The sequence below is a fragment of the Telmatherina bonti genome (genome assembly GCF_933228915.1).
Source record: "Telmatherina bonti genome assembly, chromosome: 7".
Taxonomy (NCBI): domain Eukaryota; kingdom Metazoa; phylum Chordata; class Actinopteri; order Atheriniformes; family Telmatherinidae; genus Telmatherina; species Telmatherina bonti.
In genome coordinates, this window is record NC_136625.1 from 3876529 (window position 1) to 3903894 (window position 27366).

General features: G+C 47.1%; 1 protein-coding gene across 1 annotated transcript in view; it reads left to right on the forward strand.

The window, feature by feature from the left end:
• Nucleotides 1-3365: 3365 nt before the first annotated feature.
• The window catches only part of riok1 (RIO kinase 1 (yeast)), a 38307-nt gene continuing 14306 nt past the window's right edge, over nt 3366-27366 (forward strand). Inside the window, exons 1-16 of the mRNA XM_079244058.1 lie at nt 3366-3521; nt 5737-5911; nt 6114-6201; nt 6795-6864; nt 6941-6983; nt 7061-7153; nt 7249-7361; nt 7436-7516; nt 17954-18040; nt 18125-18262; nt 18336-18439; nt 18568-18674; nt 18789-18854; nt 18926-19042; nt 19127-19180; nt 19252-19368. Coding sequence (XP_079100184.1) covers nt 3469-3521; nt 5737-5911; nt 6114-6201; nt 6795-6864; nt 6941-6983; nt 7061-7153; nt 7249-7361; nt 7436-7516; nt 17954-18040; nt 18125-18262; nt 18336-18439; nt 18568-18674; nt 18789-18854; nt 18926-19042; nt 19127-19180; nt 19252-19368 — 1506 coding nt within the window. The 5' untranslated portion in view covers nt 3366-3468. The remainder of the gene's footprint in view (nt 3522-5736; nt 5912-6113; nt 6202-6794; nt 6865-6940; nt 6984-7060; nt 7154-7248; nt 7362-7435; nt 7517-17953; nt 18041-18124; nt 18263-18335; nt 18440-18567; nt 18675-18788; nt 18855-18925; nt 19043-19126; nt 19181-19251; nt 19369-27366) is intronic.

Here is a 27366-nt window from a genome sequence, read left to right on the forward strand (position 1 = left end):
TGTTTCCAGACTGGTGTGTTTCCAGACTGGTCACACTGGTGTGTTTCCAGACTGGTCACACTGGTGTGTTTCCAGACTGGTGTGTTTCCAGACTGGTCGCACTGGTGTGTTTCCAGACTGGTCACACTGGTGTGTTTCCAGACTGGTGTGTTTCCAGACTGGTCGCACTGGTGTGTTTCCAGACTGGTCACACTGGTGTGTTTCCAGACTGGTCACACTGGTGTGTTTCCAGACTGGTGTGTTTCCAGACTGGTCACACTGGTGTGTTTCCAGACTGGTGTGTTTCCAGACTGGTCGCACTGGTGTGTTTCCAGACTGGTGTGTTTCCAGACTGGTCACACTGGTGTGTTTCCAGACTGTTCACACTGGTGTGTTTCCAGACTGGTGTGTTTCCAGACTGGTCGCACTGGTGTGTTTCCAGACTGGTCGCACTGGTGTGTTTCCAGACTGGTCACACTGGTGTGTTTCCAGACTGGTGTGTTTCCAGACTGGTCACACTGGTGTGTTTCCAGACTGGTGTGTTTCCAGACTGGTCACACTGGTGTGTTTCCAGACTGGTGTGTTTCCAGACTGGTCACACTGGTGTGTTTCCAGACTGGTCACACTGGTGTGTTTCCAGACTGGTCACACTGGTGTGTTTCCAGACTGGTGTGTTTCCAGACTGGTCACACTGGTGTGTTTCCAGACTGGTGTGTTTCCAGACTGGTCACACTGGTGTGTTTCCAGACTGGTCGCACTGGTGTGTTTCCAGACTGGTGTGTTTCCAGACTGGTCGCACTGGTGTGTTTCCAGACTGGTGTGTTTCCAGACTGGTCACACTGGTGTGTTTCCAGACTGGTCACACTGGTGTGTTTCCAGACTGGTGTGTTTCCAGACTGGTCGCACTGGTGTGTTTCCAGACTGGTGTGTTTCCAGACTGGTGTGTTTCCAGACTGGTCACACTGGTGTGTTTCCAGACTGGTGTGTTTCCAGACTGGTCACACTGGTGTGTTTCCAGACTGGTGTGTTTCCAGACTGGTCACACTGGTGTGTTTCCAGACTGGTGTGTTTCCAGACTGGTGTGTTTCCAGACTGGTCGCACTGGTGTTTCCAGACTGGTGTGTTTCCAGACTGGTCACACTGGTGTGTTTCCAGACTGGTGTGTTTCCAGACTGGTCACACTGGTGTGTTTCCAGACTGGTCACACTGGTGTGTTTCCAGACTGGTGTGTTTCCAGACTGGTCACACTGGTGTGTTTCCAGACTGGTCACACTGGTGTGTTTCCAGACTGGTGTGTTTCCAGACTGGTCACACTGGTGTGTTTCCAGACTGGTCGCACTGGTGTGTTTCCAGACTGGTCACACTGGTGTGTTTCCAGACTGGTCACACTGGTGTGTTTCCAGACTGGTGTGTTTCCAGACTGGTCGCACTGGTGTGTTTCCAGACTGGTCACACTGGTGTGTTTCCAGACTGGTGTGTTTCCAGACTGGTCGCACTGGTGTGTTTCCAGACTGGTCACACTGGTGTGTTTCCAGACTGGTGTGTTTCCAGACTGGTCGCACTGGTGTGTTTCCAGACTGGTGTGTTTCCAGACTGGTCGCACTGGTGTGTTTCCAGACTGGTCACACTGGTGTGTTTCCAGACTGGTGTGTTTCCAGACTGGTCGCACTGGTGTGTTTCCAGACTGGTGTGTTTCCAGACTGGTCGCACTGGTGTGTTTCCAGACTGGTCGCACTGGTGTGTTTCCAGACTGGTCACACTGGTGTGTTTCCAGACTGGTGTGTTTCCAGACTGGTCGCACTGGTGTGTTTCCAGACTGGTCGCACTGGTGTGTTTCCAGACTGGTCACACTGGTGTGTTTCCAGACTGGTGTGTTTCCAGACTGGTCACACTGGTGTGTTTCCAGACTGGTGTGTTCCCAGACTGGTGTGTTTCCAGACTGGTCGCACTGGTGTGTTTCCAGACTGGTGTGTTCCCAGACTGGTGTGTTTCCAGACTGGTCGCACTGGTGTGTTTCCAGACTGGTCACAATGGTGTGTTTCCAGACTGGTGTGTTTCCAGACTGGTCGCACTGGTGTGTTTCCAGACTGGTCACACTGGTGTGTTTCCAGACTGGTGTGTTTCCAGACTGGTGTGTTTCCAGACTGGTGTGTTTCCAGACTGGTCGCACTGGTGTGTTTCCAGACTGGTGTGTTTCCAGACTGGTCACACTGGTGTGTTTCCAGACTGGTGTGTTTCCAGACTGGTCACACTGGTGTGTTTCCAGACTGGTGTGTTTCCAGACTGGTCACACTGGTGTGTTTCCAGACTGGTCGCACTGGTGTGTTTCCAGACTGGTCGCACTGGTGTGTTTCCAGACTGGTCGCACTGGTGTGTTTCCAGACTGGTCGCACTGGTGTGTTTCCAGACTGGTGTGTTTCCAGACTGGTCACACTGGTGTGTTTCCAGACTGGTCACACTGGTGTGTTTCCAGACTGGTGTGTTTCCAGACTGGTCACACTGGTGTGTTTCCAGACTGGTGTGTTTCCAGACTGGTCACACTGGTGTGTTTCCAGACTGGTCGCACTGGTGTGTTTCCAGACTGGTGTGTTTCCAGACTGGTCACACTGGTGTGTTTCCAGACTGGTCACACTGGTGTGTTTCCAGACTGGTGTGTTTCCAGACTGGTCGCACTGGTGTGTTTCCAGACTGGTGTGTTTCCAGTAGCGATCTACAACACGACCATCACGCCGGTTAACCTTCACTGCACCATGGTAACCCAACTGATGTTCTCACCTCTCCGGCAACGTGACACTGAGCACAAGACCCTGACCCAGAGACCCCCATAGACCCTCAGAGACCCCCAGAGACCCCACAGACCCCAGAGACCCCCAGAGACTACAGAGACCCCCAGAGACTCCAGAGACCCCCAGAGGCCCCCAGAGACTCCTGAGACCCCCAGAGGTCCCCCAGAGGTCCCCCAGAGGCCCCCAGAGACCCCCAGAGGTCCCCCAGAGACCCCCCAGAGACCCCCAGAGGTCCCCCAGAGACCCCCCAGAGACCCCCAGAGACCCCCATCACTTTGGTGACCAGATGAAAACCCGTTGTAGGTCAGGAGGTGGACCGTGTTTTACCAGCTCGGTGGGGTACGAACAAAGCGCCCCTGGGGGGGCCACTGTCTGTTGGGTGGACACCATTTGGATCAACGTTGGTGCGGAGCGTTCCCGGTGATCCGGAGCGTCGGAACGCCACAAGGCCACGTTGTGGTCTGAGTATCAGATCCAGAAGCTTTTACAGCTGGAACTCTGGAAGAGAACATGAGGACTTTTTCTGCTCCATGTTTCTCTGACGCGTTTCTACCAAACGCGGGATTCACGTCCCTCGCGCGTTGCCGTAGTCACGTGGTGCGATACGGACGTGAAGCAAACACGCTCCTGTGTGGAGGACGGGTCCTGGTCCTGGTTCTGATTCTGGTATCGTGTCTCGTCGTGGCTTAATCACTCTGACGTCATGGCGGCGGTCGCGTGTGTTCCTGGACAGTTTGATGACGCGGATGAGGGAAGGTAAGCCTGACGTGAGGATGATGATGATGAAGAACCAGTAGCTGCTGGTCAGACTGGGACTTCTGGTCAGACTGGGACTACTGGTCAGACTGGGACTTCTGGTCAGACTGGGACTTCTGGTCAGATGGGACTTCTGGTCAGACTGGGACTTCTGGTCAGATGGGACTTCTGGTCAGACTGGGACTACTGGTCAGACTGGGACTACTGGTCAGACTGGGACTTCTGGTCAGACTGGGACTACTGGTCAGACTGGGACTTCTGGTCAGACTGGGACTACTGGTCAGACTGGGACTTCTGGTCAGACTGGGACTGCTGGTCAGATGGGACTTCTGGTCAGACTGGGACTGCTGGTCAGATGGGACTTCTGGTCAGACTGGGACTTCTGGTCAGACTGGGACTACTGGTCAGATGGGACTTCTGGTCAGACTGGGACTACTGGTCAGATGGGACTTCTGGTCAGACTGGGACTGCTGGTCAGATGGGACTTCTGGTCAGACTGGGACTACTGGTCAGATGGGACTTCTGGTCAGACTGGGACTGCTGGTCAGATGGGACTTCTGGTCAGACTGGGACTTCTGGTCAGACTGGGACTACTGGTCAGATGGGACTTCTGGTCAGACTGGGACTACTGGTCAGATGGGACTTCTGGTCAGACTGGGACTGCTGGTCAGATGGGACTTCTGGTCAGACTGGGACTACTGGTCAGACTGGGACTTCTGGTCAGACTGGGACTACTGGTCAGATGGGACTTCTGGTCAGACTGGGACTACTGGTCAGATGGGACTTCTGGTCAGACTGGGACTGCTGGTCAGATGGGACTTCTGGTCAGACTGGGACTACTGGTCAGACTGGGACTTCTGGTCAGACTGGGACTACTGGTCAGATGGGACTTCTGGTCAGACTGGGACTGCTGGTCAGATGGGACTACTGGTCAGACTGGGACTACTGGTCAGACTGGGACTACTGGTCAGACTGGGACTTCTGGTCAGACTGGGACTACTGGTCAGACTGGGACTACTGGTCAGATGGGACTACTGGTCAGACTGGGACTACTGGTCAGACTGGGACTACTGGTCAGACTGGGACTTCTGGTCAGACTGGGACTGCTGGTCAGACTGGGACTGCTGGTCAGATGGGACTACTGGTCAGACTGGGACTACTGGTCAGACTGGGACTACTGGTCAGACTGGGACTTCTGGTCAGACTGGGACTACTGGTCAGACTGGGACTACTGGTCAGACTGGGACTTCTGGTCAGACTGGGAGGAAACATGGCGGTGCAACAGGTTCAGCTATACAGGGATTAATTATAAGACATAATTTTTCTCTGAACACACACTTATCCCTCTCTCTCTATATATAGATAAGTGTGTGTGTGTAGTAGAGGTGGTGGTGTGGTATGGTCTCTACCAGGTCCAGATCTACCAGACCAGGCAGGATCCCAGATGCAGACTATGCAAAGGAGGCCCTGAAACAATCCAGCACCTCACAGCAGGGTGGAAGATACTGGTAGGCAAAGAATACATGGAGGCCATAACCAAGTAGCTGCATAGTGTACAGAAACATCTGTGCAGAATATGGACTGGAGACCCCTAAGTCCCAGTGGGAAATTCCCCCCAAGGTGGTGGAGAATGAGAGGACTAAGATCCTCTGGGTATTCCAGATCCAGACAGATAAAATGGTGGTGGCCAACCAAGCGGACATAGTGATCATGGATAAGCAGCAGAGGAAAGCCGTAGTGATTGATGGATCCATCCCCAATGATGGGGATATCAGGAAAAAGGAGAAACTGGTACCAAGGGCTCAAGGAAGACCTGGAGAAGGTCTGGAGGGTGGAAGCAACAGTAGTACCCATAGTGATGGGAGCACTGGGGGCCGTGTCCCCCACACTGGAGAAGTGGCTCCAACAGATACCTGGTGGAACATCAGACATCTCCGTCCAGAGAAGATCAATCCCACGAACAGCTAAGATACTGAAGAGGAGCCTCCCAGGACTCTGGTAGAGAACCCGAGCTAGAGAGATGAACATCCACCCGCCCTACCCTGGGAGATGGGATTGGGGGGGGGGGGGGGGGGGGGGGGGGGGTTGTATATTCTATCAGGGTGAGGAAGAGGAGGGTTGCTGCCTCCAGAAGTAAAACTGTTTTTTGCTGATTCTTCATCCCTGACTGTAACTCTGTCTCTGCTTCTGATTGGTTGCTTTCATCTGTGTGTAGTGGGGACCAATCAGAGGTGGCGGTCCTGAAGAGTCACATAAGTGATGTCAGCCTGCAGCCTTCATCAGAGCAGGAGGACGAGGAAGATGAAGATGAAGATGAGGATGAGGAGTGGGACTGGAGCTCAGCTGGAGATCTGACCAAAAGATTCTACCGGACGGGTCAGAACAGCCAGGTTGGAACCAGTCTGTTGGGTGTTGATCTCACCTTAGCCTTCAGGAACTCCATCTGTTACCATGGTTGCAGGCTGTAACCATGTGTCCAAAACTGTTACTGCTGTACGTCCTCAGAAACTGACAGGCTGATCAATGGGCTTCATAATAATCAATCAGTGTGATTGATAATTGATTCTTTATTTGTTTTTTTTCTTACTTCAGGCGAACAAACAGAATCTGTCCAATAGGACGGCGTCATCAACTCCATCTGACAAAGCTCTGAGGAAATATGAACACAAGATCAATCTAGGTAAATCACATGAGCAGTTAGGCTCCGCCCCATCATCCAGACACACAGCTGTAGGCTCCGCCCCATCATCCAGACACACAGCTGTAGGCTCCGCCCCATCATCCAGACACACAGCTGTAGGCTCCGCCCCATCATCCAGACACACAGCTGTAGGCTCCGCCCCATCATCCAGACACACAGCGCCACTATTAAACTTTCTTTCCAGACTATGAGACACTCTTCTAAGCCAGATGAACGGCATTTTCTTTCCAAACGTCTTGATGTCTGTTTTAAAGCTTGAAGCTGGGAATTAAACCACCGGGCCGCTTCTTCTGACCGGTTCTCTTCTTCTTTAGAGGAGCAACATTATCTAGTGTTATACGCATTAAAGCCGTCATTCTAGCAACACATTCATGGACCTGTGTTGGAGTAAAGCTCGGATGGGTGTTTCCTGTCAGGTTAACACATGGTGTTGGAGGAAATACTGCTGAAATAGACTTCTTAAACTTGTTAACAACAAAGGATTACTTGGCGTGTGCTCTGATGCTACGGCACTGCAACTCGCATCACAAGGTGTCTGATCAATAACTGATCGTGTTGATTGATTGTTGCAGATAAACTGAACTTTGAGGATCGTGTGATCAATAAGGTCACGGTGATGCAGAGGCAGAGAGAAGCCGACACGTAAGTTAAACTGGATGCTGTGACATCACAGGGGGTGTGACAGCTGTGTGTAACTGTGATTGGCTGCTCTCCACAGGTACAGAGTAAAGGACAAATCAGATAGAGCCACTGTTGAACAGGTGAGTTTTATTTTGAAAAAGCTGAAAAGGAAGTAAGAAAAGGTTTGATCAATACTTTTGTTGTGGTTCTGCATCAGGTTCTGGATCCGCGGACCCGAATGATTCTGTTCAAGATGTTAAGTCGGGGCGTCATCTGTGAGATCAATGGCTGCATCAGCACTGGCAAGGAGGTCGGTACCACCCTATTGATCTGATCAGTACCTGCTAGTCCGGCACCTAAGGTGACCTGATCTGGATCAGCAAAGGTTCTGTTCTGGTGTTCCAGGCCAACGTTTATCACGCCAGCACGGCGGCCGGAGAAAGCAGAGCCATCAAGATCTACAAGACCTCCATCCTGCTGTTCAAGGACCGGGACAAGTACGTCAGTGGGGAGTTCAGGTGAGTCACCTTCCTGTCACTTCACTATGACCCCGTACCTGAGCTGGTTCTGAGCCCGTTCTGATGTCCTGCAGGTTCCGTCATGGTTACTGTAAAGGAAACCCCAGGAAGATGGTGAGAACTTGGGCTGAGAAAGAGATGAGGAACCTGATCAGGTGAGAACCAGTCACTGACACCAAGAACCGGAAGAAGCTGACCAGATGAACGACCCAGTAAAGCCTGAGCCGATAGACACAACCCAGTAGAACCTGACCCAATGGAACCAATGGAGTAGAATATGAGCCGATAGAATCTGACCCGATGGAACAAATGCAGTAGAATATGAGCCGATAGAATCTGACCCGATGGAACAAATGGAGTAGAAAATGACCCAATAGAACCTGACCCGATGGAACAAATGGAGTAGAAAATGACCCAATAGAACCTGACCCGATGGAACAAATGGAGTAGAATATGAGCCGATAGAACCTGACCCGATGGAACAAATGGAGTAGAATATGAGCCGATAGAACCAGACCCGATGAAATCAGTTGAGTAGAATATAAGCTGATAGAACCTGACCCGATGGAACAAATGGAGTACAATATGAGCCGATAGAACCTGACCCGATGGAACAAATGGAGTAGAATATGAGCCGATAGAATCTGACCCGATGGAACAAATGGAGTAGAATATGAGCCGATGGAACAAATGGAGTAGAATATGAGCCGATGGAATGTGACCCGATAGAACAAATGGAGTAGAATATGAGCCGATAGAACCTGACCCGATGGAACAAATGGAGTAGAATATGAGCCGATGGAATCTGACCCGATGGAACCAGTTGAGTAGAATATGAGCCGATAGAACCTGACCCGATGGAACAAATGGAGTAGAATATGAGCCGATAGAATCTGACCCGATGGAACAAATGGAGTAGAATATGAGCCGATGGAACAAATGGAGTAGAATATGAGCCGATGGAATGTGACCCGATAGAACAAATGGAGTAGAATATGAGCCGATAGAACCTGACCCGATGGAACAAATGGAGTAGAATATGAGCCGATGGAATCTGACCCGATGGAACCAGTTGAGTAGAATATGAGCCGATAGAACCTGACCCGATGGAACAAATGGAGTAGAATATGAGCCGATTGAATCTGACCCGATGGAACAAATGGAGTAGAATATGAGCCGATAGAACCAGACCCGATGGAACAAATGGAGTAGAATATGAGCCGATTTAATCTGACCCGATGGAACAAATGGAGTAGAGTATGAGCCGATGGAACCTGACCCGATGGAACAAATGGAGTAGAATATGAGCCGATAGAACCTGACCCGATGGAACCAGTTGAGTGGAATATGAGCCGATAGAACCTGACCCGATGGAACAAATGGAGTAGAATATGAGCCGATAGAATCTGACCCAATGCAACAAATGGAGTACAATATGAGCCGATAGAACCAGACCCGATGGAACCAGTTGAGTAGAATATGAGCCGATGGAATCTGACCCGATGGAACAAATGGAGTAGAATATGAGCCGATAGAATCTGACCCGATGGAACAAATGGAGTAGAATATGAGCTGATAGAATCTGACCCGATGGAACAAATGGAGTAGAATATGAGCCGATAGAATCTGACCCGATGGAACAAATGGAGTAGAATATGAGCCGATAGAATCTGACCTGATGGAACAAATGGAGTAGAATATGAGCCGATAGAATCTGACCCGATGGAACAAATGGAGTAGAATATGAGCCGATGGAATCTGACCCGATGGAACAAATGGAGTAGAATATGAGCCGATAGAACCAGACCCGATGAAATCAGTTGACTAGAATATAAGCTGATAGAACCTGACCCGATGGAACAAATGGAGTAGAATATGAGCCGATAGAACCAGACCCGATGAAATCAGTTGAGTAGAATATAAGCCGATAGAACCTGACCCGATGGAACAAATGGAGTACAATATGAGCCGATAGAATCTGACCCGATGGAACAAATGGGGTAAAATATGAGCCGATAGAATCTGACCCGATGGAACAAATGGAGTAGAATATGAGCCGAAAGAACCTGACCCGATGGAACAAATGGAGTAGAATATGAGCCGATAGAACCAGACCCGATGGAACAAATGGAGTAGAATATGAGCCAATAGAACCAGACCAGATGGAACAAATGGAGTAGAATATGAGCCGATAGAATCTGACCCAATGGAACAAATTGAGTAGAATATGAGCCGATGGAACAAATGGAGTAGAATATGAGCCGATAGAATCTGACCCGATGGAACAAATGGAGTAGAATATGAGCCGATAGAACCTGACCCGATGGAACAAATGGAGTAGAATATGAGCCGATAGAACCTGACCCGATGGAACCAGTTGAGTGGAATATGAGCCGATAGAACCTGACCCGATGGAACAAATGGAGTAGAATATGAGCCGATAGAATCTGACCCAATGCAACAAATGGAGTACAATATGAGCCGATAGAACCAGACCCGATGGAACCAGTTGAGTAGAATATGAGCCGATGGAATCTGACCCGATGGAACAAATGGAGTAGAATATGAGCCGATAGAATCTGACCCGATGGAACAAATGGAGTAGAATATGAGCCGATAGAATCTGACCTGATGGAACAAATGGAGTAGAATATGAGCCGATAGAATCTGACCCGATGGAACAAATGGAGTAGAATATGAGCCGATGGAATCTGACCCGATGGAACAAATGGAGTAGAATATGAGCCGATAGAACCAGACCCGATGAAATCAGTTGACTAGAATATAAGCTGATAGAACCTGACCCGATGGAACAAATGGAGTAGAATATGAGCCGATAGAACCAGACCCGATGAAATCAGTTGAGTAGAATATAAGCTGATAGAACCTGACCCGATGGAACAAATGGAGTACAATATGAGCCGATAGAACCTGACCCGATGGAACAAATGGAGTACAATATGAGCCGATAGAATCTGACCCGATGGAACAAATGGGGTAAAATATGAGCCGATAGAATCTGACCCGATGGAACAAATGGAGTAGAATATGAGCCGAAAGAACCTGACCCGATGGAACAAATGGAGTAGAATATGAGCCGATAGAACCAGACCCGATGGAACAAATGGAGTAGAATATGAGCCAATAGAACCAGACCAGATGGAACAAATGGAGTAGAATATGAGCCGATAGAATCTGACCCAATGGAACAAATGGAGTAGAATATGAGCCGATGGAACAAATGGAGTAGAATATGAGCCGATAGAATCTGACCCGATGGAACAAATGGAGTAGAATATGAGCCGATAGAACCTGACCCGATGGAACCAGTTGAGTGGAATATGAGCCGATAGAACCTGACCCGATGGAACAAATGGAGTAGAATATGAGCCGATAGAATCTGACCCGATGGAACAAATGGAGTAGAATATGAGCTGATAGAATCTGACCCGATGGAACAAATGGAGTAGAATATGAGCCGATAGAATCTGACCCGATGGAACAAATGGAGTAGAATATGAGCTGATAGAATCTGACCTGATGGAACAAATGGAGTAGAATATGAGCCGATAGAATCTGACCCGATGGAACAAATGGAGTAGAATATGAGCCGATGGAACAAATGGAGTAGAATATGAGCCGATAGAATCTGACCCGATGGAACAAATGGAGTAGAATATGAGCCGATGGAACAAATGGAGTAGAATATGAGCCGATAGAATCTGACCCGATGGAACCAATGGACTTGAGTATGAGCCGATAAAACTTGACACAATGGAACAAATGGAGTAGAATATGAGCCGATAGAACCAGACCCGATGGAACAAATGGAGTAGAATATGAGCCGATAGAATCTGACCCGCTGGAACAAATCGAGTAGAATATGAGCCGATGGAATCTGGCCCGATGAAACCAATGGAGTAGAGTATGAGCCGATACAACCTGACCCAATGGAACAAATGGGGTACAATATGAGCCGATAGAATCTGACCCGAAGGAACAAATGGAGTATAATATGAGCCGATAGAACCTGACCCGATGGAACAAATGGAGTAGAATATGAGCCGATAGAATCTGACCCAATGGAACAAATGGAGTAGAATATGAGCTGATGGAACAAATGGAGTAGAATATGAGCCGATAGAACCTGACCCGATGGAACAAATGGAGTAGAATATGAGCCGATAGAATCTGACCCGATGGAACCAATGGAGTAGAGTATGGGCCGATAGAACCTGACCCGATAGAACAAATGGAGTAAAATATGAGCCGATGGAATCTGACCCGATGGAACAAATGGAGTAGAATATGAGCCGATAGAACCTGACCCGATGAAATCAGTTGAGTAGAATATAAGCTGATAGAACCTGACCCGATGGAACAAATGGAGTACAATATGAGCCGATAGAACCAGACCCGATGGAACAAATGGAGTAGAATATGAGCCGATAGAACCAGACCCGATGAAATCAATGGAGTAGAATATGAGCTGATAGAACCTGACCCGATGGAACAAATGGAGTACAATATGAGCCGATAGAACCAGACCCGATGAAATCAGTTGAGTAGAATATAAGCTGATAGAACCTGACCCGATGGAACAAATGGAGTACAATATGAGCCGATAGAACCAGACCCGATGGAACAAATGGAGTAGAATATGAGCCGATAGAACCAGACCCGATGAAATCAGTTGAGTAGAATATGAGCTGATAGAACCTGACCCGATGGAACAAATGGAGTACAATATGAGCCGATAGAATCTGACCCGATGGAACAAATGGGGTAAAATATGAGCCGATAGAATCTGACCCGATGGAACAAATGGAGTAGAATATGAGCCGAAAGAACCTGACCCGATGGAACAAATGGAGTAGAATATGAGCCGATAGAACCAGACCCGATGGAACAAATGGAGTAGAATATGAGCCAATAGAACCAGACCAGATGGAACAAATGGAGTAGAATATGAGCCGATAGAATCTGACCCAATGGAACAAATGGAGTAGAATATGAGCCGATGGAACAAATGGAGTAGAATATGAGCCGATAGAATCTGACCCGATGGAACAAATGGAGTAGAATATGAGCCGATAGAACCTGACCCGATGGAACCAGTTGAGTGGAATATGAGCCGATAGAACCTGACCCGATGGAACAAATGGAGTAGAATATGAGCCGATAGAATCTGACCCGATGGAACAAATGGAGTAGAATATGAGCTGATAGAATCTGACCCGATGGAACAAATGGAGTAGAATATGAGCCGATAGAATCTGACCCGATGGAACAAATGGAGTAGAATATGAGCTGATAGAATCTGACCTGATGGAACAAATGGAGTAGAATATGAGCCGATAGAATCTGACCCGATGGAACAAATGGAGTAGAATATGAGCCGATGGAACAAATGGAGTAGAATATGAGCCGATAGAATCTGACCCGATGGAACAAATGGAGTAGAATATGAGCCGATGGAACAAATGGAGTAGAATATGAGCCGATAGAATCTGACCCGATGGAACCAATGGACTTGAGTATGAGCCGATAAAACTTGACACAATGGAACAAATGGAGTAGAATATGAGCCGATAGAACCAGACCCGATGGAACAAATGGAGTAGAATATGAGCCGATAGAATCTGACCCGCTGGAACAAATCGAGTAGAATATGAGCCGATGGAATCTGGCCCGATGAAACCAATGGAGTAGAGTATGAGCCGATACAACCTGACCCAATGGAACAAATGGGGTACAATATGAGCCGATAGAATCTGACCCGAAGGAACAAATGGAGTATAATATGAGCCGATAGAACCTGACCCGATGGAACAAATGGAGTAGAATATGAGCCGATAGAATCTGACCCAATGGAACAAATGGAGTAGAATATGAGCTGATGGAACAAATGGAGTAGAATATGAGCCGATAGAACCTGACCCGATGGAACAAATGGAGTAGAATATGAGCCGATAGAATCTGACCCGATGGAACCAATGGAGTAGAGTATGGGCCGATAGAACCTGACCCGATAGAACAAATGGAGTAAAATATGAGCCGATGGAATCTGACCCGATGGAACAAATGGAGTAGAATATGAGCCGATAGAACCTGACCCGATGAAATCAGTTGAGTAGAATATAAGCTGATAGAACCTGACCCGATGGAACAAATGGAGTACAATATGAGCCGATAGAACCAGACCCGATGGAACAAATGGAGTAGAATATGAGCCGATAGAACCAGACCCGATGAAATCAATGGAGTAGAATATGAGCTGATAGAACCTGACCCGATGGAACAAATGGAGTACAATATGAGCCGATAGAACCAGACCCGATGAAATCAGTTGAGTAGAATATAAGCTGATAGAACCTGACCCGATGGAACAAATGGAGTACAATATGAGCCGATAGAACCAGACCCGATGGAACAAATGGAGTAGAATATGAGCCGATAGAACCAGACCCGATGAAATCAGTTGAGTAGAATATGAGCTGATAGAACCTGACCCGATGGAACAAATGGAGTACAATATGAGCCGATAGAACCAGACCCGATGAAATCAGTTGAGTAGAATATAAGCTGATAGAACCTGACCCGATGGAACAAATGGAGTACAATATGAGCCGATAGAACCAGACCCGATGGAACAAATGGAGTAGAATATGAGCCGATAGAATCTGACCCGATGGAACCAGTTGAGTAGAATATGAGCCGATAGAATCTGACCCGATGGAACAAATGGAGTAGAATATGAGCCGATAGAATCTGACCCGATGGAACAAATGGAGTAGAATATGAGCCGATAGAATCTGACCCGATGGAACAAATGGAGTAGAATATGAGCCGATAGAACCTGACCCGATGGAACAAATGGAGTAGAATATGAGCCGATAGAATCTGACCCGATGGAACAAATGGAGTAGAATATGAACCGATAGAACCAGACCCGATGGAACAAATAAAGTGGAATATGAGCCGATGGAATCTGACCCGATGGAACAAATGGAGTAGAATAAGAGCCGATAGAACCTGACCCGATGAAATCAGTTGAGTAGAATATAAGCTGATAGAACCTGACCCGATGGAACAAATGGAGTAGAATATGAGCCGATAGAATCTGACCCGATGGAACAAATAGAGTAGAATATGAGCCGATAGAACCTGACCCGATGGAACAAATCGGGTAGAATATGAGCCGATAGAATCTGACCCGATGGAACAAATGGAGTAGAATATGAGCCGATAGAACCAGACCCGATGGAACAAATGGAGTAGAATATGAGCCGATGGAACAAATGGAGTAGAATATGAGCCGATAGAATCTGACCCGATGGAACCAATGGAGTAGAGTATGAGCCGATAGAACCTGACCCAATGGAATAAATGGGGTAGAATATGAGCCGATAGAATCTGACCCGATGGAACAAATGGAGTAGAATATGAGCCGATAGAATCTGACCCGATGGAACAAATGGAGTAGAATATGAGCCGATGGAATCTGACCCGATGGAACAAATGGAGTAGAATATGAGCCAATAGAACCAGACCCGATGAAATCAGTTGAGTAGAATATAAGCTGATAGAACCTGACCCGATGGAACAAATGGAGTACAATATGAGCCGATAGAACCAGACCCGATGGAACCAGTTGAGTAGAATATGAGCCGATAGAACCGGACCTGATGAAATCAGTTGTGTAGTATATAAGCTGATAGAACCTGACCCGATGGAACAAATGGAGTACAATATGAGCCGATAAAACCTTACCCGATGGAACAAATGGAGTAGAATATGAGCCGATAGAATCTGACCCGATGGAACAAATACAGTAGAATATGAGCCGATAGAACCTGACCCGATGGAACAAATGGGGTAGAATATGAGCCGATAGAATCTGACCCGATGGAACAAATGGAGTAGAATATGAGCCGATAGAACCTGACCCGATAGAACAAATTGAGTAGAATATGAGCCGATAGAATCTGACCCGATGGAACAAATGGAGTAGAATATGAGCCGATAGAATCTGACCCAATGGAACAAATGGAGTAGAATATGAGCCGATGGAACAAATGGAGTAGAATATGAGCCGATAGAACCTGACCCGATGGAACAAATGGAGTAGAATATGAGCCGATAGAATCTGACCCGATGGAACAAATGGAGTAGAATATGAGCCGATAGAATCTGACCCACTGGAACAAATGGAGTAGAATATGAGCCGATAGAATCTGACCCGATGGAACCAATGGAGTAGAGTATGAGCCGATAGAATCTGACCCAATGGAATAAATGGGGTAGAATATGAGCCGATAGAATCTGACCCGATGGAACAAATGGAGTAGAATATGAGCCGATAGAATCTGACCCGATGGAACAAATGGAGTAGAATATGAGCCAATAGAACCAGACCCGATGAAATCAGTTGAGTAGAATATAAGCTGATAGAACCTGACCCGATGGAACAAATGGAGTACAATATGAGCCGATAGAACCAGACCCGATGGAACCAGTTGAGTAGAATATGAGCCGATAGAACCTGACCCGATGGAACAAATGGAGTAGAATATGAGCCGATAGAATCTTACCCGATGGAACAAATGGAGTAGAATATGAGCCGATAGAATCTGACCCACTGGAACAAATGGGGTAGAATATGAGCCGATAGAATCTGACCCGATGGAACAAATGGAGTAGAATATGAGCCGATAGAATCTGACCCGATGGAACAAATGGAGTAGAATATGAGCCGATGGAATCTGACCCGATGGAACAAATGGAGTAGAATATGAGCCAATAGAACCAGACCCGATGAAATCAGTTGAGTAGAATATAAGCTGATAGAACCTGACCCGATGGAACAAATGGAGTACAATATGAGCCGATAGAACCAGACCCGATGGAACCAGTTGAGTAGAATATGAGCCGATAGAACCGGACCTGATGAAATCAGTTGTGTAGTATATAAGCTGATAGAACCTGACCCGATGGAACAAATGGAGTACAATATGAGCCGATAGAACCTTACCCGATGGAACAAATGGAGTAGAATATGAGCCGATAGAATCTGACCCGATGGAACAAATAGAGTAGAATATGAGCCGATAGAACCTGACCCGATGGAACAAATGGGGTAGAATATGAGCCGATAGAATCTGACCCGATGGAACAAATGGAGTAGAATATGAGCCGATAGAACCTGACCCGATGGAACAAATGGAGTAGAATATGAGCCAATAGAACCAGACCCGATGGAACAAATTGAGTAGAATATGAGCCGATAGAATCTGACCCGATGGAACAAATGGAGTAGAATATGAGCCGATAGAATCTGACCCAATGGAACAAATGGAGTAGAATATGAGCCGATGGAACAAATGGAGTAGAATATGAGCCGATAGAACCTGACCCGATGGAACAAATGGAGTAGAATATGAGCCGATAGAATCTGACCCGATGGAACAAATAGAGTAGAATATGAGCCGATAGAACCTGACCCGATGGAACAAATGGGGTAGAATATGAGCCGATAGAACCTGACCCGATGGAACAAATGGGGTAGAATATGAGCCGATAGAATCTGACCCGATGGAACAAATGGAGTAGAATATGAGCCGATAGAACCTGACCCGATGGAACAAATGGGGTAGAATATGAGCCGATAGAATCTGACCCGATGGAACAAATGGAGTAGAATATGAGCCGATAGAACCTGACCCGATGGAACAAATGGAGTAGAATATGAGCCAATAGAACCAGACCCGATGGAACAAATTGAGTAGAATATGAGCCGACAGAATCTGACCCGATGGAACAAATGGAGTAGAATATGAGCCGATAGAATCTGACCCAATGGAACAAATGGAGTAGAATATGAGCCGATAGAACCTGACCCGATGGAACAAATGGAGTAGAATATGAGCCGATAGAATCTGACCCGATGGAACAAATGGAGTAGAATATGAGCCGATAGAATCTGACCCGATGGAACCAATGGAGTAGAATATGAGCCGATAGAACCAGACCCGATGGAACAAATGGAGTAGAATATGAGCCGATAGAAACTGACCCGATGGAACCAGTTGAGTAGAATATGAGGGGGAGGGTGGCGGTTCTGCTCTCAGTACCCCGAGTGCAGAATTAACAGTGAGGATCACTGCAGTAGGACCTGAGACCAGCTGTATAGAACCCAGTAGAACCTGACCTGCTGTACAGAACCAGTAGAACCTGACCTGCTGTACAGAACCAGTAGAACCTGACCTTCTACTCAGAACCAGTAGAACCTGACCTGCTTTACAGAACCAGTAGAACCTGACCTTCTACTCAGAACCAGTAGAACCTGACCTTCTACACTGAACCAGTAGAATCTGACCTGCTTTACAGAACCAGTAGAACCTGACCTGCTGTACAGAACCAGTAGAACCTGACCTTCTACACAGAACCAGTAGAACCTGACCTGCTTTACAGAACCAGTAGAACCTGACCTGCTGTACAGAACCACTAGAACCTGACCTTCTACACAGAACCCAGTGACCTGGGAACTTGACCTGCTGTCTCGAATCCAATAGAACTTTTTTACGTTCCAGGCTGCAGACAGCAAGAATCCCGAGTCCAGAACCGGTTCTTCTCCGTAGTCACGTTCTGCTGATGGGCTTCATTGGAAAAGAAAACATGTAGGACGATCCGTTGTTGATCAGAGTGACTGACAAAGGAACACAGTACTCATCAGTTTACGTGTTCTGTGTTCCGTGGGTCAGGCCGGCACCTCTGCTGAAGAACGTGGCGCTGTCGGACTCCAAGGCCCGGGAACTTTATCTGCAGGTCGTTCAGAACATCAGGAAAATGTTCCAGGATGCCCGACTGGTCCACGCAGACCTCAGCGAGTTCAATATGCTGTAAGGCCAAGCCCCCTTGTCAGGGTTAGCTGCGGTTCTCTGAGGTTCTGACCCAGTTCTGGCCCGCCTGCAGGTACCACGATGGCGTGGCTTACATCATTGACGTGTCGCAGTCGGTGGAGCACGATCATCCTCACGCTCTGGAGTTCCTGAGAAAGGATTGCAGCAACATTAACGGTGAGACGTGTCACTTGTGGTGGGTCCAGTATGACCTCCAGCGGTTTAGTTCTGATGGGCTGAGCTGAGCCCACATGGATCGGTTCTGGAGGGTGAAGGTTTTCTCTGATCCTGGTTCTGTTTTCCAGACTTTTTTGGGAAACGCGGCGTCGCTGTCATGACAGTCCGAGAGCTGTTTGACTTCGTCACCGACCCGTCCATCACCAGCCAGAACCTGGACCAGTACCTACAGAAGGTGGTAGACATCCTGCAGCATGCAGAACTGCACCAGAACCAGAACTGGACTAGAACTGTACCAGAACCAGAACTGGACCAGAACCAGAAGTGACAGTTGTGTGTCTCTGAACAGGCAATGGAGATTGCGACAGAGCGGACATCGGAGCAGCGATCGGATCAGGACCGGGTGGACGAGGAGGTGATGCTGCCGGTACCGACAAGCATCTCTGAGTCCGGCTGTCCTCTCATCTCTGGCTCCGCCCCCTGCAGGTGTTCAAGAAGGCCTACATCCCTCGCACGCTGACGGAGGTCTGCCACTACGAGCGAGATGTGGATCTGATGAGGTCAAAGGAGGAGGAGTCTGCCATCAGTGGTCACCATGACAATGCAAGTCTGAGGCACCTGTAGATGAAGATGATGATGATGATGAGGATGATGAAGATGAGGATGATGATGTTCTGTCTCACACAGATTCTGTACCAGACCCTGACCGGACTGAAGAAGGACCTCTCCGGGGTCCAGATGGTATGTCCTCGCTCTCTCCATGTCTCCCAGTTTGTTCGGCTGTCTCTGATGTCCCACCGATGTTCCTTCAGGTCCCTGCGCTGCTGGAGGAAGACCAGCATTCTTCATCAGAGCAGGAAGAGGAGGATGATGACGAGGAAGAAGAACAGCAGCAGGAGCAGAACGAACAAATTCTCACCGACAGAAAGGTTTTCATAAGATAAAACATCAGAACATCATGTGTTCCCTGCAGACTTCACACACTAACATTCTCCGTGTTAACATGACTCATCACGTGTTCCCAGCAGACTTCACACGCTAACATTCTCTGTGTTAACATGACTCATCACGTGTTTCCAGCAGACTTCACACGCTAACATTCTACGTGTTTGGTGTTACACATCACGTGTTTCTAGGAGACATCACACGCCAACCGTCTACGTATTAGCGTGACTCATCACGTGTTCCCAGCAGATTTCACACGCTAACATTCTCCGTGTAAACAGGTCTCATCACGTGTTCCCAGCAGACTTCACAAGCTAACATTCTATGTGTTAGGTGTTACCCATCACGTGTTCCCAGCAGATTACACACACTAACATTCTCCGTGTTAACATGACTCATCACGTGTTCCCAGCAGACTTCACACGCTAACATTCTCTGTGTTAACATGACTCATCACGTGTTTCCAGCAGACTTCACACGCTAACATTCTACGTGTTTGGTGTTACACATCACGTGTTTCTAGGAGACATCACACGCCAACCGTCTACGTATTAGCGTGACTCATCACGTGTTCCCAGCAGATTTCACACGCTAACATTCTCCGTGTAAACAGGTCTCATCACGTGTTCCCAGCAGACTTCACAAGCTAACATTCTATGTGTTAGGTGTTACCCATCACGTGTTCCCAGCAGATTACACACGCTAACATTCTCCGTGTAAACAAGTCTCATCACGTGTTCCCAGCAGACTTCACACGCTAACATTCTACGTGTTAGGTGTTACACATCACGTGTTTCCAGGAGACATCACACGCTAACAATCTACGTATTAACGTGACTCATCACGTGTTCCCAGCAGATTTCACACGCTAACATTCTCCGTGTAAACAGGTCTCATCACGTGTTCCCAGCAGACTTCACAAGCTAACATTCTATGTGTTAGGTGTTACACATCACGTGTTCCCAGAAGACATCACACGCTAACAATCTACATGTTAACGTGACTCATCACGTGTTCCCAGCAGACTCCACACACTAACATTCTCCGTGTTACATGTTACACATCACGTGTTCCCAGCAGACTTCACACGCTAACATTCTCCATGTTAACATGTCTCATCACGTGTTCCCAGCAGACTTCACACGCTAATAATCTACGTATTAACGTGACTCATCACCTGTTCCCAGCAGACTTCACAAGCTAACATTCTACGTGTTAGGTTTTACACATCACGTGTTCCCAGCAGACTTCACACGCTAACATTCTCCGTGTTAACATGTCTCATCACGTGTTCCCAGCAGACTTCCCACGCTAACATTCTCCGTGTTAACATGTCTCATCACGTGTTCCCAGCAGACTTCACACGCTAACATTGTACGTGTTAGGTGTTACACAATCAAGTGTTCCCAGCAGACTTCCCACGCTAACATTCTCCGTGTAAACAAGTCTCATCACGTGTTCCCAGCAGACTTCACACGCTAACATTCTACGTGTTAGGTGTTACACATCACGTGTTCCCAGCAGACTTCCCACGCTAACATTCTCCGTGTAAACAAGTCTCATCACGTGTTCCCAGCAGACTTCACACGCTAACATTCTACGTGTTAGGTGTTACACATCACGTGTTCCCAACAGACTTCACATGTTAACATTCTACTTGTTACGTGTTACCCATCACGTGCTCCCAGCAGACTTCACACGCAAACATTCTCCATGTTAACATGCCTCATCACGTGTTCCCAGCAGACTTTACAGGCTAACATTCTCCGTGTTAACCTGAGTCATCACGTGTTCCCAGCAGATTTCACACGCTAACATTCTCCGTGTAAACAAGTCTCATCACGTGTTCCCAGCAGACTCCACACGCTAACATTCTCCGTGTAAACAAGTCTCATCACGTGTTCCCAGCAGACTCCACACACTAACATTCTGCGTGTAAACAAGTCTCATCACGTGTTCCCAGCAGACTTCACACGCTAACATTCTACGTGTTACGTGTTACACATTACGTGTTCCCAGCAGATTTCACACGTTAACATTCTACGTGTTACACATCACGTGTTCCCAGCAGACTTCACACGCTAACATTCTCCGTGTTAACATGTCTCATCACGTGTTCCCAGCAGACTTCCCACGCTAACATTCTCCGTGTTAACATGTCTCATCACGTGTTCCCAGCAGACTTCACACGCTAACATTGTACGTGTTAGGTGTTACACAATCAAGTGTTCCCAGCAGACTTCCCACGCTAACATTCTCCGTGTAAACAAGTCTCATCACGTGTTCCCAGCAGACTTCACACGCTAACATTCTACGTGTTAGGTGTTACACATCACGTGTTCCCAGCAGACTTCCCACGCTAACATTCTCCGTGTAAACAAGTCTCATCACGTGTTCCCAGCAGACTTCACACGCTAACATTCTACGTGTTAGGTGTTACACATCACGTGTTCCCAACAGACTTCACATGTTAACATTCTACTTGTTACGTGTTACCCATCACGTGCTCCCAGCAGACTTCACACGCAAACATTCTCCATGTTAACATGCCTCATCACGTGTTCCCAGCAGACTTTACAGGCTAACATTCTCCGTGTTAACCTGAGTCATCACGTGTTCCCAGCAGATTTCACACGCTAACATTCTCCGTGTAAACAAGTCTCATCACGTGTTCCCAGCAGACTCCACACGCTAACATTCTCCGTGTAAACAAGTCTCATCACGTGTTCCCAGCAGACTCCACACACTAACATTCTCCGTGTAAACAAGTCTCATCACGTGTTCCCAGCAGACTTCACACGCTAACATTCTACGTGTTACGTGTTACACATTACGTGTTCCCAGCAGATTTCACACGTTAACATTCTACGTGTTACACATCACGTGTTCCCAGCATACTTCACACGCTAACATTTTCCGTGTTAACATGCCTCATCACGTATTCCCAGCATTCACTCGCTAACATTCTACGTGTCACGTGTTACACATCACGTGTTCCCAGCAGACTTCACACGTTAACATTCTCCGTGTAAACATGTCTCATCACGTGTTCCCAGCAGACTTCACACGCTAACATTCTCCGTGTTAACATATCTCATCACGTGTTCCCAGCAGACTTTACAGACTAACATTCTTCGTGTTAACGTGACTTATCACGTGTTCCCAGCAGATTTGAACGCTAACATTCTATGCGTTACGTGTTACACATCACGTGTTCCCAGCAGACTTCACACGCTAACATTCTCCGTGTTAACATGTCTCATCACGTGTTCCCAGCAGACTCCACACACTAACATTCTCCGTGATACATGTTACACATCATGTGTTTCCAGCAGACTTCACACGCTAACATTCTCCGTGTTAACATGTCTCATCACGTGTTCCCAGCAGACTTTACAGACTAACATTCTTCGTGTTAACATGACTCATCACGTGTTCCCAGCAGATTTCACACGCTAACAATCTACGTATTAACGTGACTCATCACGTGTTCCCAGCAGACTTCACACGTTAACATTCTACTTGTTACGTGTTACCCATTACGTGCTCCCAGCAGACTTCACACGCTAACATTCTCCGTGTTAACCTGAGTCATCACGTGTTCCCAGCAGATTTCACACGCTAACATTCTCCGTGTAAACAAGTCTCATCATGTGTTCCCAGCAGACTTCATAAGCTAACATTCTACGTGTTAGGTGTTACATATCACGTGTTCCCAGAAGACATCACACGCTAACAATCTACATGTTAACGTGACTCATCACGTGTTCCCAGCAGACACCACACACTAACATTCTACGTGTTACATGTTACACATCACGTGCTCCCAGCAGACTTTACACGCTAACATTCTCCGTGTAAACATGTCTCATCACGTGTTCCCAGCAGACTTTACAGACTAACATTCTTCGTGTTAACATGACTCATCACGTGTTCCCAGCAGATTTCACACGCTAACAATCTACGTATTAACGTGACTCATCACGTGTTCCCAGCAGACTTCACACGCTAACATTCTCCGTGTAAACAAGTCTCATCATGTGTTCCCAGCAGACTTCACAAGCTAACATTCTACGTGTTAGGTGTTACATATCACGTGTTCCCAGAAGACATCACACGCTAACAATCTACATGTTAACGTGACTCATCACGTGTTCCCAGCAGACACCACACACTAACATTCTACGTGTTACATGTTACACATCACGTGTTCCCAGCAGACTTTACACGCTAACATTCTCCGTGTAAACATGTCTCATCACGTGTTCCCAGCAGACTTTACAGACTAACATTCTTCGTGTAAACATGTCTCATCACGTGTTCCCAGCATACTTTACAGACTAACATTCTTCGTGTTAACATGACTCATCACGTGTTCCCAGCAGATTTCACACGCTAACAATCTACGTATTAACGTGACTCATCACGTGTTCCCAGCAGACTTCACACGTTAACATTCTACGTGTTAACGTGACTGATCACGTGTTCCCAGCAGACTTCACACACTAATATTCTACGTGTTATGTTTTACACATCACGTGTTCCCAGCAGACTTCACACGCTAACATTCTACGTGTTAGGTTTTACACTTCACGTGTTCCCAGCAGACTTCACACGCTAACATTCTCCGTGTTAACATGTCTCATCACGTGTTCCCAGCAGACTTCACACGCTAACATTCTACGTGTTTGGTGTGACACATCACGTGTTCCCAGCAGACTTCCCACGCTAACATTCTCCGTGTAAACATGTCTCATCGCGTGTTCCCAGCAGACTTCACACGCTAACATTCTCCGTGTTTCCGTGTTAACATGTCTCATCACGTGTTCCCAGCAGACTTCACACGCTAACATTCTCCGTGTAAACAAGTCTCATCACGTGTTCCCAGCAGACTTCACACGCTAACATTCTACGTGTTAGGTGTTACACATCACGTGTTCCCAACAGACTTCACATGTTAACATTCTACTTGTTACGTGTTACCCATCACGTGCTCCCAGCAGACTTCACACGCAAACATTCTCCATGTTAACATGCCTCATCACGTGTTCCCAGCAGACTTTACAGGCTAACATTCTCCGTGTTAACCTGAGTCATCACGTGTTCCCAGCAGATTTCACACGCTAACATTCTCCGTGTAAACAAGTCTCATCACGTGTTCCCAGCAGACTCCACACGCTAACATTCTCCGTGTAAACAAGTCTCATCACGTGTTCCCAGCAGACTCCACACACTAACATTCTCCGTGTAAACAAGTCTCATCACGTGTTCCCAGCAGACTTCACACGCTAACATTCTACGTGTTACGTGTTACACATTACGTGTTCCCAGCAGATTTCACACGTTAACATTCTACGTGTTACACATCACGTGTTCCCAGCATACTTCACACGCTAACATTTTCCGTGTTAACATGCCTCATCACGTATTCCCAGCATTCACTCGCTAACATTCTACGTGTCACGTGTTACACATCACGTGTTCCCAGCAGACTTCACACGTTAACATTCTCCGTGTAAACATGTCTCATCACGTGTTCCCAGCAGACTTCACACGCTAACATTCTCCGTGTTAACATATCTCATCACGTGTTCCCAGCAGACTTTACAGACTAACATTCTTCGTGTTAACGTGACTTATCACGTGTTCCCAGCAGATTTGAACGCTAACATTCTATGCGTTACGTGTTACACATCACGTGTTCCCAGCAGACTTCACACGCTAACATTCTCCGTGTTAACATGTCTCATCACGTGTTCCCAGCAGACTCCACACACTAACATTCTCCGTGATACATGTTACACATCATGTGTTTCCAGCAGACTTCACACGCTAACATTCTCCGTGTTAACATGTCTCATCACGTGTTCCCAGCAGACTTTACAGACTAACATTCTTCGTGTTAACATGACTCATCACGTGTTCCCAGCAGATTTCACACGCTAACAATCTACGTATTAACGTGACTCATCACGTGTTCCCAGCAGACTTCACACGTTAACATTCTACTTGTTACGTGTTACCCATTACGTGCTCCCAGCAGACTTCACACGCTAACATTCTCCGTGTTAACCTGAGTCATCACGTGTTCCCAGCAGATTTCACACGCTAACATTCTCCGTGTAAACAAGTCTCATCATGTGTTCCCAGCAGACTTCATAAGCTAACATTCTACGTGTTAGGTGTTACATATCACGTGTTCCCAGAAGACATCACACGCTAACAATCTACATGTTAACGTGACTCATCACGTGTTCCCAGCAGACACCACACACTAACATTCTACGTGTTACATGTTACACATCACGTGCTCCCAGCAGACTTTACACGCTAACATTCTCCGTGTAAACATGTCTCATCACGTGTTCCCAGCAGACTTTACAGACTAACATTCTTCGTGTTAACATGACTCATCACGTGTTCCCAGCAGATTTCACACGCTAACAATCTACGTATTAACGTGACTCATCACGTGTTCCCAGCAGACTTCACACGCTAACATTCTCCGTGTAAACAAGTCTCATCATGTGTTCCCAGCAGACTTCACAAGCTAACATTCTACGTGTTAGGTGTTACATATCACGTGTTCCCAGAAGACATCACACGCTAACAATCTACATGTTAACGTGACTCATCACGTGTTCCCAGCAGACACCACACACTAACATTCTACGTGTTACATGTTACACATCACGTGTTCCCAGCAGACTTTACACGCTAACATTCTCCGTGTAAACATGTCTCATCACGTGTTCCCAGCAGACTTTACAGACTAACATTCTTCGTGTAAACATGTCTCATCACGTGTTCCCAGCATACTTTACAGACTAACATTCTTCGTGTTAACATGACTCATCACGTGTTCCCAGCAGATTTCACACGCTAACAATCTACGTATTAACGTGACTCATCACGTGTTCCCAGCAGACTTCACACGTTAACATTCTACGTGTTAACGTGACTGATCACGTGTTCCCAGCAGACTTCACACACTAATATTCTACGTGTTATGTTTTACACATCACGTGTTCCCAGCAGACTTCACACGCTAACATTCTACGTGTTAGGTTTTACACTTCACGTGTTCCCAGCAGACTTCACACGCTAACATTCTCCGTGTTAACATGTCTCATCACGTGTTCCCAGCAGACTTCACACGCTAACATTCTACGTGTTTGGTGTGACACATCACGTGTTCCCAGCAGACTTCCCACGCTAACATTCTCCGTGTAAACATGTCTCATCGCGTGTTCCCAGCAGACTTCACACGCTAACATTCTCCGTGTTTCCGTGTTAACATGTCTCATCACGTGTTCCCAGCAGACTTCACACGCTAACATTCTCCGTGTAAACAAGTCTCATCACGTGTTCCCAGCAGACTTCACACGCTAACATTGTACGTGTTAGGTGTTACACATCACGTGTTCCCAGCAGACTTCCCACGCTAACATTCTCCGTGTAAACATGTCTCATCACGTGTTCCCAGCAGACTTCACACGCTAACATTCTCCGTGTTAACATGTCTCATCACGTGTTCCCAGCAGACTTCACACGCTAACATTCTCCGTGTAAACATATCTCATCACGTGTTCCCAGCAGACTTTACAGACTAACATTCTTCGTGTTAACGTGACTTATCACGTGTTCCCAGCAGATTTGAACGCTAACATTCTATGCGTTACGTGTTACACATCACGTGTTCCCAGCAGACTTCACACGCTAACATTCTCCGTGTTAACATGTCTCATCACGTGTTCCCAGCAGACTCCACACACTAACATTCTCCGTGATACATGTTACACATCATGTGTTTCCAGCAGACTTCACACGCTAACATTCTCCGTGTTAACATGTCTCATCACGTGTTCCCAGCAGACTTTACAGACTAACATTCTTCGTGTTAACATGACTCATCACGTGTTCCCAGCAGATTTCACACGCTAACAATCTACGTATTAACGTGACTCATCACATGTTCCCAG